The following is a 17,036-nucleotide window of genomic DNA, read 5'->3' on the forward strand; positions in this document are numbered from 1 at the left end:
TTGAGGTGGTGATCCGTCATCCACACTGATATGTCTGCCAGACATGCAGAGATGCGATTCGCCACCTGGTCATCAGAAGGGGGAAAACATTAGGAACACCTTCCTAATAATGAGTTGCACCCCCTGTTCCCCTCAGAACAGCTTCAATTCGTTGGGGCATGGACTCTGTAAGGTGTCGAAATCGTTCCACAGAGATGCTGGACCATGTTAACTTCAATGCTTTCCACAGTTGTGTCAAGATTGTTTAATGTCCTTTGGGTGGTGGACCATTCTTGATACGCACAGGAAACTGTTGAGCGTGAAAAACCCAGAAGCGTTGCAGTTCTTGACACACTCAAACCAGTGCGCCTGGCACCTACTACTATACCCGTTCAAAGGCTTAAATATTTTGTCTTGCCCATTCACGCTCTGAATCGCACACATACACAATCCGTCTCAATTGTCTCAAGTCTTAAAAATCCTTATTTAACCTGTCTCCTCCCCTTCATCTACACTGATTGAAGTGGATGTAACAGGTGACATCAATAAGGGATCATAGCTTTCACCTGGATTCCCCTGGTCAGTCTGTCATAGAAAGAGCGGGTGTTCCTAATGTTTTGTTCATTCAGTGTATATAAATAATCAACGAGGGGCTATGCGTTCTATGGAAAATAATGACGCGCTTGCCGAGTGGAACAAACCTTCCACGGAGTTGCATTCTTTGTCAGAGAAAACATAGAGCCCCGAGTTGAATATCCCTTTTATACCATCGCTATAATTCAACACATTTTCCCCTAGAAATGTGTTCACTTGCACATCCACTGAAGCTACAGTAGTTGCCTTGGTTACCAAAAAAACTTGCTAGCTTAGCTAACCAAACCATCAGTCCTAGCTTGCTATTATAAGGTGGCCAGATTTCTGAAATGAAAACCGGGGACATTTCCAGTTCGGCGGTCAATATATCATTAAAATATCCCATGTTATTATCTATGAAATAAAAAAGGGGGACAATTCCGGTTTCATGTATTTAGACTAACAGGCACATTGTGACAGAGAAAACAACTATATTACAGAAACACTACAGACAAGACAGAACTGTCCAATCTGAACAGCCATTCAGTGGTCCTGGCAGTCTGGGTAGAATAAGAGCAGAATAGAACATGAGCAAAATTGGAAAAAAACAGACAATTGTATATGTGAAATAATTAACAACTTAAAAGAAATAAGACGATGATGAGATTGGTAACTACATAATATACTTATACCAACCTAATCTGTATATTTCTCAGGATTTCTCTGTCTTTTGCCAGCTTCTCCATGAACTCCTGGCAGGGGAGGATGAAGTTTGTCTTCACAATAAGCACGGCCTTGATGTTAGGAACAGTGAACCTATTTCTTGCTGCTGTCCATATATCATTCATTTGGGAGAACACTCTCTCGACTGGTGCATTACTTCCAGGTAAGCACATGACAACAGACGCTAATCTAGCCACGTTAGTGTGTGGGATGCCGTTCTCTTTGAAGTGGGTAACCACCGTGCTCCATCTCTGACTGAGCGGTGTCTCAGATGTTTTCCATTCTTCAAGCGATCCCCCCTTTAGGAACTCTTGCAGGCCAGTAACCTCGTCAAACAATGCATCCTCATTGATGGTCACAGTGTGGAGGCCTGCTGCCTTCTGGATCTCTTCATGCTGAGGTTGCCTTTTTAAAAGGAGACCATGTAAATCTTTTAGATTATCTGTGTGCTTTCCCCATGCTTGCAAGTAGTTCACAGCCGTAGTGAAGAATGATTGGGATGTTTTGAGAAAGCTCTCTTTAGACATGGCTCCATTACCCTCTAGTTCTCTCAGAAGTCCTCTGACCAAAACTGGAATGAAGTTGTCATCACATCTTGCAGTCAATTTTGCCTCAATGTTTCTCAGAATTGCAGCTGACTCCACAGCACAGCGGTCCTAGCATTCAAGCATCTTGATCATGCCACTGAATATGGTCAAGTTTCCATGGACAAAGGCTAGCCAAAGTTCAGTCAGTGGATCTTCGAACATTGCTCACGGGACAACAGGGCATTTGTCTTCAGAAAGAAAAAAGGATTTCAATGGCACATACCTTTTCAGCACTCTTTCTAGAGCAGGGAGCCTGGACCGCCAGTTGCCCATGGTGCTAACACGTTACTCACTATGGCTTCACATTTTGTCCTAGCACGTGTAAACTTCGGGCTCATAAAGCTTTCGTGTCAGTTGTGCTGTGCAGTCCATAGATCTGTAACTACGATTGTGTCGCATAGTGTGGTATGCAAAGACACCCTCCTGCACAGCTAAATCATATTGTTCTTGGGAAGGCTCTACCTTCTTGAAGAATGTGGGGACAGAGAGCATACCAACACGGCCAATCAGAGAGGCTTTATGCTTTTTCGTTCTACCACTGCCGTTCTTCCCCCTCTGCCAATTGAAAAAGAGGAATTACAAAGGGTGCAGTGAACCATTCTATCGTCTTGACCTGAGTGTATAAATGGAAATTCTCTCAACATGTTGTCATTAAAATGGCATTTCCGTTTCTGGGAAAGAGCCATTGTACCTCCTGTCTGCTCTTCTTCACTCTCCTTGTGTCACTCTTCTTACTCTCTTAACCTTTTCTTCTCCTCCACTCGTCTCCCTGATCTTTCTTCCTTTCCTTCTCTTCACCTTTCCACCTCACTCTTCCACACTCTCCTCGCTTCACTCTTTTTACTCCCTTAATTTTTCCTTCTCCAATCTTTAATAATAAATAGTACACTGTTAGATAAAATACTTTGGTTAACAGATTCCCATTGCTTGCCTCATTTTTGTATTTTATCTAAAAAGAAAATGTTTTGCAATAATACATTGGCAGGCTCTGTAATCATATCTTTACCTTTCCTCCTCTATCTCTTCTTCCTCTCCTTCCTCTCCACTCTCTAACAGAAAACATTATGCTAATGTTATCCATGAAAATGTCTAAATATATTTTCACACTACTTATAATGCCAAACCGTTAAAATTGTAATCTACAAATAAATATTCTCATAATTAATTGTGCATGAATTTAATATAATCATATTTTCATAATAGCCCGTCCACTGCATTTTTACATGTGAACGTTTTTTTTTTTGTCCTGTTTGGCTTGACAATCAGCAATGGAGTTGGCAAGAGCAGAAACAGATCTAGGACCAGGCTACCCATCTCTGCCTCTTGTATACATTGCATTTGTTGATCTATTGAACAGTCAGTAGCGACCCATCGTTCAGGGCAGGTGGGGCAGAGCCCCCCACCTGTTTAGCTTCTCTTTTTTTGGGGGTTCCTGTTTTGCATGTTATTTTGGCATTAATACGTGTCACATATCAGTTTGCAAACAATGTAAACAATTTTTTTTGAGTTAATACCAACACAGTTAATAAAGGTGCATACTTGGTCTCTTTTTTGCTTTGCTTTCTTGAGTAAGGCAGCTCCAAAATGCAGGTGTTTCAGCCTAACTCAGTGCTTTCTGTGGTGGTGGAGCAGCCAGCGGAAAATACGGAGCTTAAGGGTTTGGTAATGTTCTCTAGTTGCACCGTGATTGGCTCAGTGTTCTGTCACCGCAAAATTCCAGCCCCTTGGGTGCTACCATAGAGTTACATTAGAAGTACACATCCAAGAAGGCTCAAGGTCATTGGCCACAGATAAAATGACGTCAAATCACGTTATATCTATCATAGCTTTGATTGGACTGATCATGTCAACATCATACTTTCAAAATCTTAGCGAGCAAGCTATCATCATGAATCGACTCAACAATCTACTGAGAAATCCTTTTCAATCCTTGTCATATGAAGATAAATAATGAAATAATAATGAAAAGAAAAATGTATCTGTGCTCATTGACCATTGGACATAAACATTACACAACACTGAGTGGTTTGGAAGCCTGCTATTCAGTGGAGTGGGTGTGTAGTCCAAGTCTGGGTTTAAGGGTCTCTTTTCCAAGCTTAAAAGGATAAACATTCAACATTGGCCATGCTGTCAATCCATGACTTTTGTCTCGCTCAAACAACTGGAAATTCGGAACTGATAAATCTCAGACTTCAGTGAGTTCAAGACAACTGGGAACTCTGAAAAAACTAGCTCCGACAGGAAAATACATTTTGAACAGTCATCAAACTCGGAACCGCAAGTCGGGAACTCGGGCCTCTTTCTAAAGCTCCGACCTGAAGATCATTGATGTCATCATGATTCGACCTTGTTTTTTTTAGAGTTCCCAGTTGTCTTGAATGCACCATAAATCCAGAGAATTCCAGAGTTTGATGACAAAGTTTGATGACAACATTTTCCCACGAAGGACCGCCACGCCACCATCCTGTTCAAGTGAGCACAGCACAACAAGGTGAGTCCAAAAATGTGCTACTGCATAAATTATGTGATATGCCAGGTAGATATGTATACTGTAGCTAAGAAAGTAATACTAAGTGTATGTTGTGTAGTAAGATGTTAGTAGCCCATGTGCCTCACCCTAATCATTTGGTCCCTTATCCCCTCATCATTTAGCCTACTGTTCTGACTTGGTGGTGCACATGTTGAATATTGAATATTGTAATAGCATTCATTGTCTGCATATATGCCCCCTTTATTTATCCAACGGTTCTGACTTGGTGTACCGGGCAAATACTGTAAAAACGGCTCATGTTTTGAATTCTGTTGCTGTACATTTCAAAAGTGCTGAACAAATAGTTATATGGACTACGTCCATCCTAGCTCGCTCATTAATGTCTTAATCTAAATTACGGATTACATCTTATCCGCCCGTCGTCCTCTTATGCCATAGTTTGCACATTTCAATTGTCAGTAGAAACCACATTTGTTTAAGCTAGTCAGCCTTATCAGCTGTTTTTTTTAAAGGCAGTAAATGAGGCTGAATGAACTGTTTCACCGCCAGAGAAGGCTCCCCTGATAGGCAGGTGTAGCAGTGGTAAAGTGTTGGGACTCTGCTGTTGGGCAGCTTTATGTAGGCCCTAACAGTTTGTGGGCACTGTTTGTCACCATTATAGTGCAATTCATGTATTGGTTAGTGTTGTGTTGTGTAGTAGCTTTGCTGGCATGCATCTAAAAAATGTTTTGCCTCACCAAGATTTACATGCAAAAAAACACTCCTGTGAACAACATATGAAGGGTGAGGTGCGTTCCTCAAATGTAGAGGAAATGTATTATAAACATGTCCTTACACTGTGATTAAACCAGATATCATATACTGCATGTCCTCATAGGACATATGCAGAGCATTGGAAAAAAATGTTGTAAATAAGTCTCCCCCACTGTGATGTGAAAGTAAGGTTGCAAACTGTTGAAACTGTGAAATAAATTAATACAATTCTATGTTCTGGATGTTGTTGTCAGCTGGGTTATTGTCTTAGAAAATGTCCATTCTATAGGCCTACTCATTTTCACTTCCACTGAGTTCATACAGGAGGATACTATGGAAAATGCTTGAAGAGCAATAGTTATCCAAGCTGATCACTGTACTGGCCAGTGCACAGTCATATAGAGGTCAGTGTATGACATAGAGAGCCCAGCATTTGGCTGACTTCATACCATCCCTACTCGAACTGAAAAGGCACGTTAATTGAATTGTGTTTCCACGTGTCACACAGGCAGGAGAGAGCAGAGGAACAGTAGTAGGCCAGTGAGGGAAGCATGGATACATGGTGTGTAGCTGAGCCACCTGCTGGCTTTAGATCTGTGGGTTATATGATCACATTGACCCAGGCTCCCTGTAGTGGGTTGTGTGTCTTCTCAGAAAAGTCACTTTCTGGTTTCCAAATGGGACCCTATTTCCTCCATAGTGCACTACTTTTGGCCTGTAATGCATTATTAGAAAATAGGGGGTCATTTGGGACGCACTAACCTTTCCACCCCCTGTGACTGCTTCTGTCTCCTGACTAACAGGGGGTAGACACGCACATAGGATGTGCAAAGCCCCCATCTCCTCCCCATCCAAAGACCAGGAGCTGGCTAAAGCATCCAAGCAAGGACTATGGTAATCTGCTCTGACATTCTGTCAGATCCTAAATACTGTATTTCAACCCGGAGGACTGTAAAACCACCAGATGGTGCTAGAGATTCTAATTAAGATTAGAGTGGCGAGAGCCATAGATGTATTCATTTTTTTAATACATTTTTATTTTACAGTTTTTGATCCATAGTTGTTTTCATTTACACTCACAGCTTTGTAGCATTTCTATAAGATGTGGCAATGCATCTGATTTCACAACACATGTATTACTGCACATACTTTACAAAGCACATGATTTAATCATTCGTTTTTTATGACTAATTCACCATATACTAGGTTAGCCCCCCCACCCCCAACCATGTATTGCTAGGGCAATAAGCAGCTGTGTGGGGGGGCAGGACCGAGTTTGGGAACCCCTGATATTGAAGATTTTCACGCGTGACGTCAGAGAGCCAGGGCATGTGCTTCCATATAAACCCAAACACCCAGCCTCTCCAGACTGCATTCAAAGTACGCGCAGTGAAGACACAGCCTCGCAATGGAATTACTTAGGAATATCGCTGAACAGCCGACGAATATCAACAGGATGTGCGAGCCCAAACTGCAGGGGTCCTGTGAACTGCGGAGAAAGAAGACGGAGGATCACGGTCTGGCACCTGCGGAAATGGCGAGGATTGTCACGGATCACGCCAGCGGGAAATCTTACTGCCGTGGGAAAGTTCTGGGAAAGGTAGCCATCAGTGAATTATAGCACAACGCAAATTACGCCAAGACAATATGATTATTTATAGGTGTCCACTTCGGGAATTGTTATTACAAAGCATGCACAATTTGAATTAGGTTGGTAAATAAGCTTATCAATATGATTGTGATATTTTCTTTTCAGGGAGGTTTCGCCAAGTGCTATGAGATGACCGACCTGTCCACGAGTAAAGTTTACGCAGCGAAAATTATTCCCCACACGCGCGTATCCAAACCGCACCAACGGGAAAAGGTAAGAGCGCTCGCCACGCTTTATCTCGTGTTATTATAAAGCGATATAGACTGATACTAAATCTAATTAATTCCTTTTAATCATCACTATATCTCTTCTCCATAGATTGACAGGGAAATCGAGCTACATAGAGTTCTCCACCATAAACACATCGTGCACTTTTACCATCATTTCGAAGACAAAGATAACATCTACATTCTCCTGGAATACTGCAGTAGAAGAGTGAGTGTTAATGTTCTACTTAAATAGTGAGCCTTTATTTCTAAACCACAGCCCTCAACGGGCGGTCATGTATCTGGCTAATGTGAAAGCTATGTTCTTACTTTCCATAGTTGGCTGACTGCCTTGACTGATCTAACATGCATTCTCCCCCATGTTCTCTTTGCGCAGTCTTTGGCACACATCCTGAAGGCACGCAAAGTGCTCACTGAGCCTGAAGTGCGATACTACCTCCGTCAGATCGTCTCAGGGCTGAAGTACCTACATGAGCAAGAGATCCTGCACAGAGACCTCAAACTGGGTAAGCATCTAGCAAGACACACAATAGAAGCCAGAGTCTTTATCGTTAAATCGGCCAACCACCATATGCATAGATATCCAAACCTGCAACCTTTACCTGTCATGACCAGCAAACCAACCACCTTGTGTTATTGATCACTCACATACAGTAAATGGTTTAATATTTGTAATCTTCTCCACTCCTAGGTAACTTCTTTGTGAGTGAGTCGATGGAGCTGAAGGTGGGAGACTTTGGGCTGGCTGCCAAGTTGGAGTCTGCTGGGAACAGGAAGAAGACCATCTGTGGGACGCCCAACTACCTGTCCCCTGAGGTGCTCAACAAGCAGGGCCATGGCTGTGAGTCGGACGTCTGGGCCCTGGGCTGTGTCATGTGAGTGCACTACTATATGTATACATTTCTTGTCAATAGAAGGCTCTGGAAAATGACATTCTCTATGTAAATGCACTGTAATGACAACCAGTCTCTAACTAAGTCTCTCCCGCTCCTCTGTGCTGCAGGTATACCATGCTCCTGGGCAGACCCCCGTTTGAGACCACCAATCTGAAGGAGACGTACAGATGTATTCGGGAGGCGCGTTACTCCCTGCCCTCCTCCCTGTCGCCCCAGGCCAAACAGCTCATCTCCAGCCTCCTGGCCAAGACCCCAGAGGACAGACCTCACCTGGACCACATACTGCGCCATGAATTCTTCACACAGGTGAGTTAGCTTAGCCACTTTTTCTAACTCTCTCTGTACCATATGGAGCATGAGACTGCAAACCCAGTTTATTTTTAACATCCATTTTAACACCCTGCTTATATATTGTGATATGTTTTTATTAAAGTATATGTTGTCCATTATTCTCTTAACATCACTCGCTCTCCCTCCTTTCAGGGTTTTGTGCCAGAGCGTCTCCCTGCTAGTTGTTGCCACTCTGCTCCAGACTTCCACGTCTCCAGCCCTGGCAAGAGCTTCTTCAAGAAGGCAGCGGCCGCCCTCTTCGGCGGGAAAAGAGACAAGGTCAAATACTACGAGACTCTGAGTGAGTATATCAATCATCCACTTCGCCAGACAGCTTTAGCCAATGTCGCCAATTCATAAATCAGTATTTGTTTACTGCATGAAAGGAAATTCAACATTTTTGCTAATTAACAAGTGGTGGTAAAAGCTGTGGTGTCATAAATCCACAGATTTAGCCATGATAGTTTTTGGCAAATTTCCTAGCTAATCACACATTCGGTTTGAATGAGAGGCTTGCAGGGTGAGGCCATCCAGAATGAATGCTGACTGTGTGTTGTCTCTGGTAGATAAACTCACCAAAGAGGAAGAGGAGATCTACAAGCTTCGACATGACCTGAAGAAGACAGTCATCAGCCAGCAGACCAAACAGATTACTGAGGTGAGGTGATAGTCATGATCAAACGAAAATAGAAAGTCATTTTATGAGGAAATGCTGAGTCATGAGAAAGGAAAGTGTGAGGCTATGTTATTTAACCCCTCTCTCTTTCGCCTCCTCTCAGGACGGAAGGCCACTGTCACCATCTGCTGGGAGGCCGGTCGCCCCGTCAACCGAGGGCCTACCCCCGACGACACGAGACCCCATACGGCTTATTGTCAGGGGCAGTCTGGGTAGCTGCAGCAGCAGTAGTGAATGTCTTGAGGACAGCACCACCGGCAGTGTGGCTGAGACAGTTGCCAGCGTTCTCAGAGGATGCCTGGAAAACATGCCCAAAGGTAAGCCTAATGCATTTATAATCTTGAGGATGAGAGTTGCGTTTGTTGACATTAGGCAGGTACAGTGTAATTACACTAGTACTTACTACCATGTAGAGACATGATTCCAACACCAATGGAACTTATATGATAATTGGTACTCCCTTTGTTATTGCATATGGTTGAATTGTGTTTTAATCACAACTACCTTTCCTCTCCCTCTCTCTCTAGCGGGTGACCTCCCTAAAGGGATTGAGTGCAGTAACCTGCAGTGGGTCACTAAGTGGGTGGACTACTCCAACAAGTATGGCTTTGGCTACCAGCTCTCCGACCACATAGTGGGAGTTTTGTTCAACAACGGGACACACATGAGCCTCCTCGCAGACAAGAAGTACGTACTCTGTTCTCTTTATCACACAATATATCACTCATACCTTAGTTGGAGATAGTTTGGGCTGTACTGGAAAGTAGTCCCGGCTTCAGATGTAAAAGTAAACAAAGTCAGAGAAGGTATTTTTGTCCTTTAGGCTTTCATACTCTGATAAATAAATAAAATCAATCTGTTTCGCATGCGTCTTGTCCTTCAGAAGCCCAACAGGTGTTTTCGGTTGTTAACTCTCTCTTCTCTCTCTGTCTGTAGGACTGTCCACTACTATGCTGAGTTGGGTCAGTGCTCTGTGTTCTCCACCTCTGACGTCCCTGAGCACTTTGTAGGTCAGGTGACCGTCCTCAAATACTTCGCCCACTACATGGAAGAGAACCTGATGGATGTAAGTCTTCACCATGTAGCTTCTATAGCCTCTCCTCTCATCCTCTACTCCTCTCTTTTCCTTTCCTGCTCCTATATTCAGCAACCTCTCTATTCTCTTTCCTCTCAATTTCTTCCTACTGTTACCATCTCCTCATTTTTTTCACCTCCTATCCGGTCCTTTCTTCCTCTCTCCACCTCCCGGTCCTCTGCTCTGCTCCACCCTCCTATACTTTCCTGTCCTCCATCCACCTCTTTTCTTTCCTAGTCTTCTCTCAGTCTAATGATGTTCCTGTGTTTGCTGTGTAGGGTGGAGACCTGGTGAGCCAGGCAGACACACACATGCCCAGACTCTACCTGCTGCAGTGGCTCAAGTCTGACCGTGCCCTCATGATGCTCTTCAACGACGGCACATTTCAGGTAAACACACTCATCATCATCATCATCATCATCACAGCCAAAATAGACATTACTCAGCCAAGAAAATACATGACACCGTGCAGCTACGGTAAACCAGCAGAACAACTCAAATGAGCTTATTCTAACACATGACACATTTCAGGCACACTTGTCATTAGTATCCCGAAAGGGGTCTAATGTCTCCAGACATGTTGGTACTATGCTATTTGTTCCATGTCCTATCCTGTCAAGACTTTATTAAACCATTCATATCCATATATTTCTCTAACAGGTCAACTTCTACCATGACCACACTAAGATCATCCTGTGCACCCAGCGGGAGGAGTACTTGCTTACCTACATCAACGAGGAGCGCGTGTCCTCCACCTTCAGACTGAGCTCCCTGCTCACCTCCGGCTGCCCCGCAGACCTGCGCCAACGCATGGAGTACTCACTCAACATGCTGCTGCAGCGCTTCAACTGAACCAGAAAGCAGTGCAAGGCGAAAGGACAGTGTATGGGGGTCAGACCTGTGTAAAGCGATGGACTACTGATTGGTAACCTTTTGCAAATCTATCAGCAGAGATGCAGCTGAATCTTGATGGACAGACTCTGGAAAGGGCTGATCTGTATGTTGATAATTGGAAGATAAGAAGACTGGATGTTATGATGAGGGGATGGAGGTACGAATGTGAAACCCATCCGATTTTGAGGAAGATGGAAGTGTGGAAGTGGAAAGGGAACTGGGCTGGGACCAGATAAAGTTGATGTTTTTCTAATCAAAGTAGAACCCTAAGGGCTGATGGATGCTCCAGGTGTTAAGTGGAGCTGGACTAGACGACTGTAATGTACACATCACTTCTGCAGAGCAGAGGCAGGGGAGGCTGTGTTTGTGAAGATACATTAACTTAGACTGTGATTCATTCTCTGAGGATAGATGGACATGGCTGTGTTAGGCTGGGAAGGATGACGTTGATCATACAAGAAGAACCATTACTCTGATAATTAACTTATTGTGTACAAAAGTGCATTATTTATTTAATAAATAAATAAACTTTTACAAAAAAAATACGTACTATGATATGACTGGCTTATTGAGGTTCTCACACACCTCATCGGTTTTAAGTGCTTAATTTCAAGCATTTACTGTCAAAGATTGCTATTCTTAGAGACAAACAACCTGTCTGAGTAAAACTCTCCCCAGGTGAAATGTTTCCTGGTGTTTTGATGAAGTCCTTTTTAAATACTGACAGAACGAATTCCACAAAGCCTCAGGCGATACTTTTATTTTCTCCACTCACATTTACATTCCTTCATTTCACAAATGTCCCATCATGTCAGCGGTTTCCAGCTCCCTCCTGTCAGGGAACAGAGAATTGAGTCGGGTCTGGTAAAGCGTTTTGTTGCACTGAGGAAGCTTGAAGACGATTCAGACTGCAACATTTGTCACATTGGCATTGCAACTGGAAAATAACACACTACTTATATTTCCTCGCATGAAACGGCTGCTTGAATTGGTTGTTGAGATGGTGGACAGAAGTAATGCTTGAATTTTTATACAGAATTTATATAGTCAGATTGTTTATTCTTTTACTCTCTCAATTGATAGCCATTCAAACGAAAAGTTGTTTTGGAAGGACAACACCCCCGTGGTAAAGTGATGGTTTTGATTACACCAACGTGTGATGTTCCTGTTTGACTCCTCTTTCCCGTAGAGATCCTACCAAATTCATTTAACCTGGCTTAACTATGTGTCCATAGAAATGGGTGTCGCTTGAGTAAATGGAAGCACCGTAAAACTAGAATTCTATTTCTACGGGAAGCACTTTGGTTACGTAAGAGAGCGAGAGACATACAGTGGTTGTGGCAGCATGGTCCTTGTCTTGGTTCTTCTCGTTAGCTTGCCTCTGACCTTGGCTCTGTCTGCCTCTTCATAACGGGGCTCATTCTGTTTATAACGGAGCTCACCGTCCATTTACAAGATCATTCACAGATGTCCGGCATAGCTTAGCATAGCATTAATGATAATGATAACCAAAATAATAGCTTTCACTGTCATTGCATTTTAACATTGATGACATTTACCACCACTAATTCCCTTTCTGAAACGGGACTTGTCTTTTGTTGACAGGATCTATTATTAAGTGCAGAGCCCGAGAGCGTCAGTGAACCGTGAGATATTTACAGCTGAAAGGGGACGTCTTTAAAATGGTTGTCTTGTCATCCTGGATATCCATCTTTAATGACTGTCCTGAAGGTAAATTATACATGCTCCTCATGCATAAACAGGAACACACAACGAGACAAGGCAGGAAGTGCAAGTACAGCAATTATTTATGACATTTCCAGGTCTCAGATCATGTAGTTTGACATCGACAGCCTCTGGAGTCAGTGGATCCTTCGGTCAGAGTCACAGAAATAAACCCTGTCAAATGAGAGATGCATGCCATGCATGCCAAGACCAATATACCCCCTCTTCTCCACATCCAAACACATTTCAGGCAAACCTCATCCTTCTTAGAAGGAAAAGTACGTTGAAGTTGCATGTTGAAACCTCATTGTTTGGCACAGATCTAAGATCAGCTGCCCCCTCCCCTTCATCCCCTTTAGGCTGGGTTTCTGTACAGCACTTTGATATATCAGCTGATGTAAGAAGGGCTATATAAATACATTTTATTTGATTTGATCCTAACCTCAACCATTAGAGGGTCAAATACCAAACTGACCTTAGATCAGCTTTTAGGGACAACTTCATCCAACTTCCATTGAGTCAGCATAAGAGACAGGTCCAGTGTCACGATCTTAGAGGATTTCTTAACTAACTTTTATCATTTACATCAGAGCAGAGCTCATTTTAAAAAACAATTTAGACAATGGTGTTCAGTCACCGCATAAAGAGCGAGTTCAGAAGATGTTCTGGGGAGTGTCAGTGTTTGACAAAAACAAAAAGTGTTTTACTTCAGATTCTGCAACATTTTTAGCTTCTAGACCCAAGAAGCTTCGTGTCATGTTGTCAGCAGAGAAATCCTAACCAGTGCAGACAAGCTTAGCATGAGCGAGACCTAAGCTGGGGGTGTCAAAAGGGATCCTTTTCCCTCAACAATCGTCACAAGTTCTCTCTGGGCGAAGGTGTGACTCACGGCTTCTTTAAAAGTCAACTGTATTCAGCTCTAAAAAAAATATTGCTTGATGTTCTCTCACAGCAATACATGGTGGATATCAGGGGATTAAAAGGCCCTTTCAAATCAAATGTCAGGGAACCTTGTAGTTGATGCCTCCCACCACATTGGCACAAACATACTGAGAAAGCTATGATGAGTATTACTCACGTTGCTGAGCTGTTATGCACATTCATCGACCGCCAGATGAAGAAAACACAGTAGTCAAAGCAAAACTTGTCAGGACAAACTCTGTGAAACTTGAAGGGCCATGAAACTGTCCCGCTGGCTTCTCCGTGTGGGTGTTAGCGTGTGTTGCTGTGTGTGAGTGCATGAGTGTATATGAGCCCAGCTGTGAGTGTTTTTTTCTCCCATTGTCTTAAAAGTTCTCTTCTACTCTCCCGTGTGTTCCAGCATCTCTATAATTTTGAAGGTGAGTCATGGTAATAGGTGCATTAACTGCCGTTTATGGCCAACGTTGTGACGTTAACCACTGATTTCTGCTATGCCCAACAATAGTCTTTAAAGGTTTAAATCAACCTGTGCTGCATATCCACAGGCTGATATCCTGACTCCAGGAAGAAAGCTGCCTTTGACAATGTTTAATTCATTCAAGTTCTGAGTATGAGATATTATACGGTAGTATTATTGTTCCAAACCAAACAGTAAGTAGGGCAATAGGAAAAATGACGTCAGTTTACAGTACCTTTCTTCCCCCGCCGCAGTACACTCCTTTTGTAAACTGGTGCACACTGAGGGAAGGAAACAATCACTAAGTTCCTCTCTGCTGTATGGAATTGGGTATTCTTTGAACCAGAGCCATACACCTATGTAGGATCTTCATTTGTGCCAGTTTGCTACAGCAGGAAAATAATCCTGCAGAAACAGGAAATGTGAATTATATGTGGATTTGTATGGACATTTTTGTCGGGGTTAATACACTTTTCAAGTCTGAAAATTCAGAAGGTGGAAATGACAAACTTCAGAAGCCTTTTTAAACCTCGAATACACTGCATTTAAAATGGTTAGTTTTGACCTATTCCATTGTGTGTGGAATAAAGACGGACAAATTATTCTCAAAATCACATTCTGATCATATTGGATGAACCTCGAAGGTAACTAATCCAGGATGACATACAGTACAAACCATTCATATAAACCATTCCACTCATAATAAGAATGAAAGAGTGAATAGGCTTTTATCTAGATTATGCATATTGTAAGCTATTCAAGCAAGCTTCTGCATGTCAGAGAGCAGATGTGAGAATTCAGCTGTGCCATCTCCTGGTATTTGACAGGGCACACAGGACTAATTGATGTAGCTAGTCTTGCCCATTCATGCAGCTTGGCACAGCAGCATGGATGGCTGTTCGGTTTGGCTCTACCCTGTGGGCCTGTTTAGGCAAGAGAACCAGGGCTGGTAAAATGGGTACAAGTATGCAGGACGCACACTGCCATGACAGTCTGTCAATACTCATCTGTTTGAGGAACCATTGGTCGATTCCTGCTTAATCCAGCCAGCAAGATGGTATCATCCCTAAAGCCAAACTGAGTTGGACACTAATTTAAGGTCAGTTCTAGAATCGAGTAGGGTAAGATGATCCGAGAACTGTACCTATGCCAACTTCAGCCCAACAGACGTGTCCTCTGAGCTCCACTGACTGACACTTCAGACAGATAAACATGATGATTGACAGCTCATCTGCTGTAGATAAAAAATCTATTACAGTTGAATGAATTGAAGAGATTTAGTACACAACCTGCCATAGGAGTGTCATAACAGCTATCATGGTTCATGGGTATTTACGGCAAGAAGATCAATGTCCTTGAAGGCTGTCTGACTGATGATGGGTGTTACTGATATCTAACATGTTGTGGTATAAGTTCAGTGAACAACACTGTGGACATGACTGAATATGCATAATGTAGTATAGTGAGAACTATTGTATAGTGTGAAGGCTAACCTTGGCTACATCTGACCATCACTCTCCAGAGGTGGGCGATTCCCCCCCGTTATTTTATGTCAGAAGGCAGTGCGGACTGCCTTTAAGTGTTCCCCTCTCCAGCACAAACACCATAACCCCTGACATCGTTGCCTTTGGAGAAGAGGGAGGACTTGATGACTTCAGGGGCCATCCATGAGTACGTGCCAGCAGCACCACTGGCACAAACCATATGCTAGTATTTCTCACTTCCTGTCAAGGAGGCAGATTTCTCTTTAACATGAACACCGAGCATAAAACACAAGGATTAGGCCTAGTATTGATATAGTTAGACTTAATGTTAATGGTGGATTCATTTACTGGTGTTAAACAAGCTTGTTGTATACATTGTGGAGGTGATTTGTGAACACTGAACTGTAGTTATGTTTCAGCAGCACATTGATTTGCAACTTGCCTGAAATTTCCTCTCCTCTCAGTCCTCCCAAGTAATGATTCTGTTGCCGTCACAGGATCTCAACAATCAATGACCTTCATTAGATGTGGTAACAAAAAAAAAACAGCCTGGCACCGGCTACTGACTGCCAAAGAGAGGTCATTGATCACAGCGGCGAATGAAACCATCTTCTATCCCTCAGGAAAGACCTGCGGTTACACTGTGTACTGGGCTGAGAGAGACACAAACAGAAAGGAATACATCAAACCGGTAGAAAGCCCATTACTGTTGTTACACAGCGGTGTGTTACAAGCCTGGCCTAAAGTCCATTACTGTTGTTACACAGCGGTGTGTTACAAGCCTGGCCTAAAGCCCATTACTGTTGTTACACAGCGGTGTGTTACAAGCCTGGCCTAAAGCCCATTACTGTTGTTACACAGCGGTGTGTTACAAGCCCATGGCCTAAAGCTAAAGCCCATTACTGTTGTTACACAGCGGTGTTACAAGCCTGGCCTACAAGCCTGGCCTAAAGCCCATTGCTGTTGTTACACAGCGGTGTGTTACAAGCCTGGCCTAAAGCCCATTACTGTTGTTACACAGCGGTGTGTTACAAGCCTGGCCTAAAGCCCATTGCTGTTGTTACACAGCGGTGTGTTACAAGCCTGGCCTAAAGCCCATTGCTGTTGTTACACAGCGGTGTGTTACAAGCCTGGCCTAAAGCCCATTACTGTTGTTACACAGCGGTGTGTTACAAGCCTGGCCTAAAGCCCATTACTGTTGTTACACAGCGGTGTGTTACAAGCCTGGCCTAAAGCCCATTACTGTTGTTACACAGCGGTGTGTTACAAGCCTGGCCTAAAGCCCATTACTGTTGTTACACAGCGGTGTGTTACAAGCCTGGCCTATTCTTCCAACATAATCATGTAGTAGCTTCACTGCATTTGAACATAATTCAGCCTCTGCCAATAGGTCTGGGCAAACGTAGGCTGTCTCTACAATAGCATTAAAACACACACACACAAACACGGACACACGCCACAGCAGCAATAGCAGGGAAACAGTTTGAGGTTAGATTCCCAGGGAGACAAAATCGTGCCTAAAAGCAGTATTTCTCTAAACACCAGCATCTATTTATCTTGTGTCACGCTTCCAGAAGCTTTTAAATGAGGGCCA

At 43.3% G+C, this 17,036-nt stretch overlaps 1 protein-coding gene across 1 annotated transcript; it reads left to right on the top strand.

Moving 5' to 3' along the window:
• The first annotated feature begins 6,471 nt into the window (after nt 1–6,471).
• LOC115111697 (serine/threonine-protein kinase PLK2-like) lies at nt 6,472–11,400 on the top strand. The gene is made up of 13 exons (XM_029638030.2): nt 6,472–6,706; nt 6,863–6,970; nt 7,076–7,192; nt 7,361–7,490; nt 7,676–7,859; nt 7,988–8,186; nt 8,364–8,511; nt 8,777–8,868; nt 8,990–9,203; nt 9,414–9,573; nt 9,823–9,952; nt 10,240–10,350; nt 10,622–11,400. The coding sequence occupies exons 1-13, from the start codon at nt 6,515–6,517 to the stop codon at nt 10,811–10,813; spliced, it is 1,977 nt and encodes a 658-aa protein (XP_029493890.1). The 5' UTR covers nt 6,472–6,514; the 3' UTR covers nt 10,814–11,400.
• The last annotated feature ends 5,636 nt before the right edge of the window (nt 11,401–17,036 follow it).

Source organism: Oncorhynchus nerka, linkage group LG27 (assembly GCF_034236695.1).
Source record: "Oncorhynchus nerka isolate Pitt River linkage group LG27, Oner_Uvic_2.0, whole genome shotgun sequence".
Taxonomy (NCBI): Eukaryota; Metazoa; Chordata; class Actinopteri; order Salmoniformes; family Salmonidae; genus Oncorhynchus; species Oncorhynchus nerka.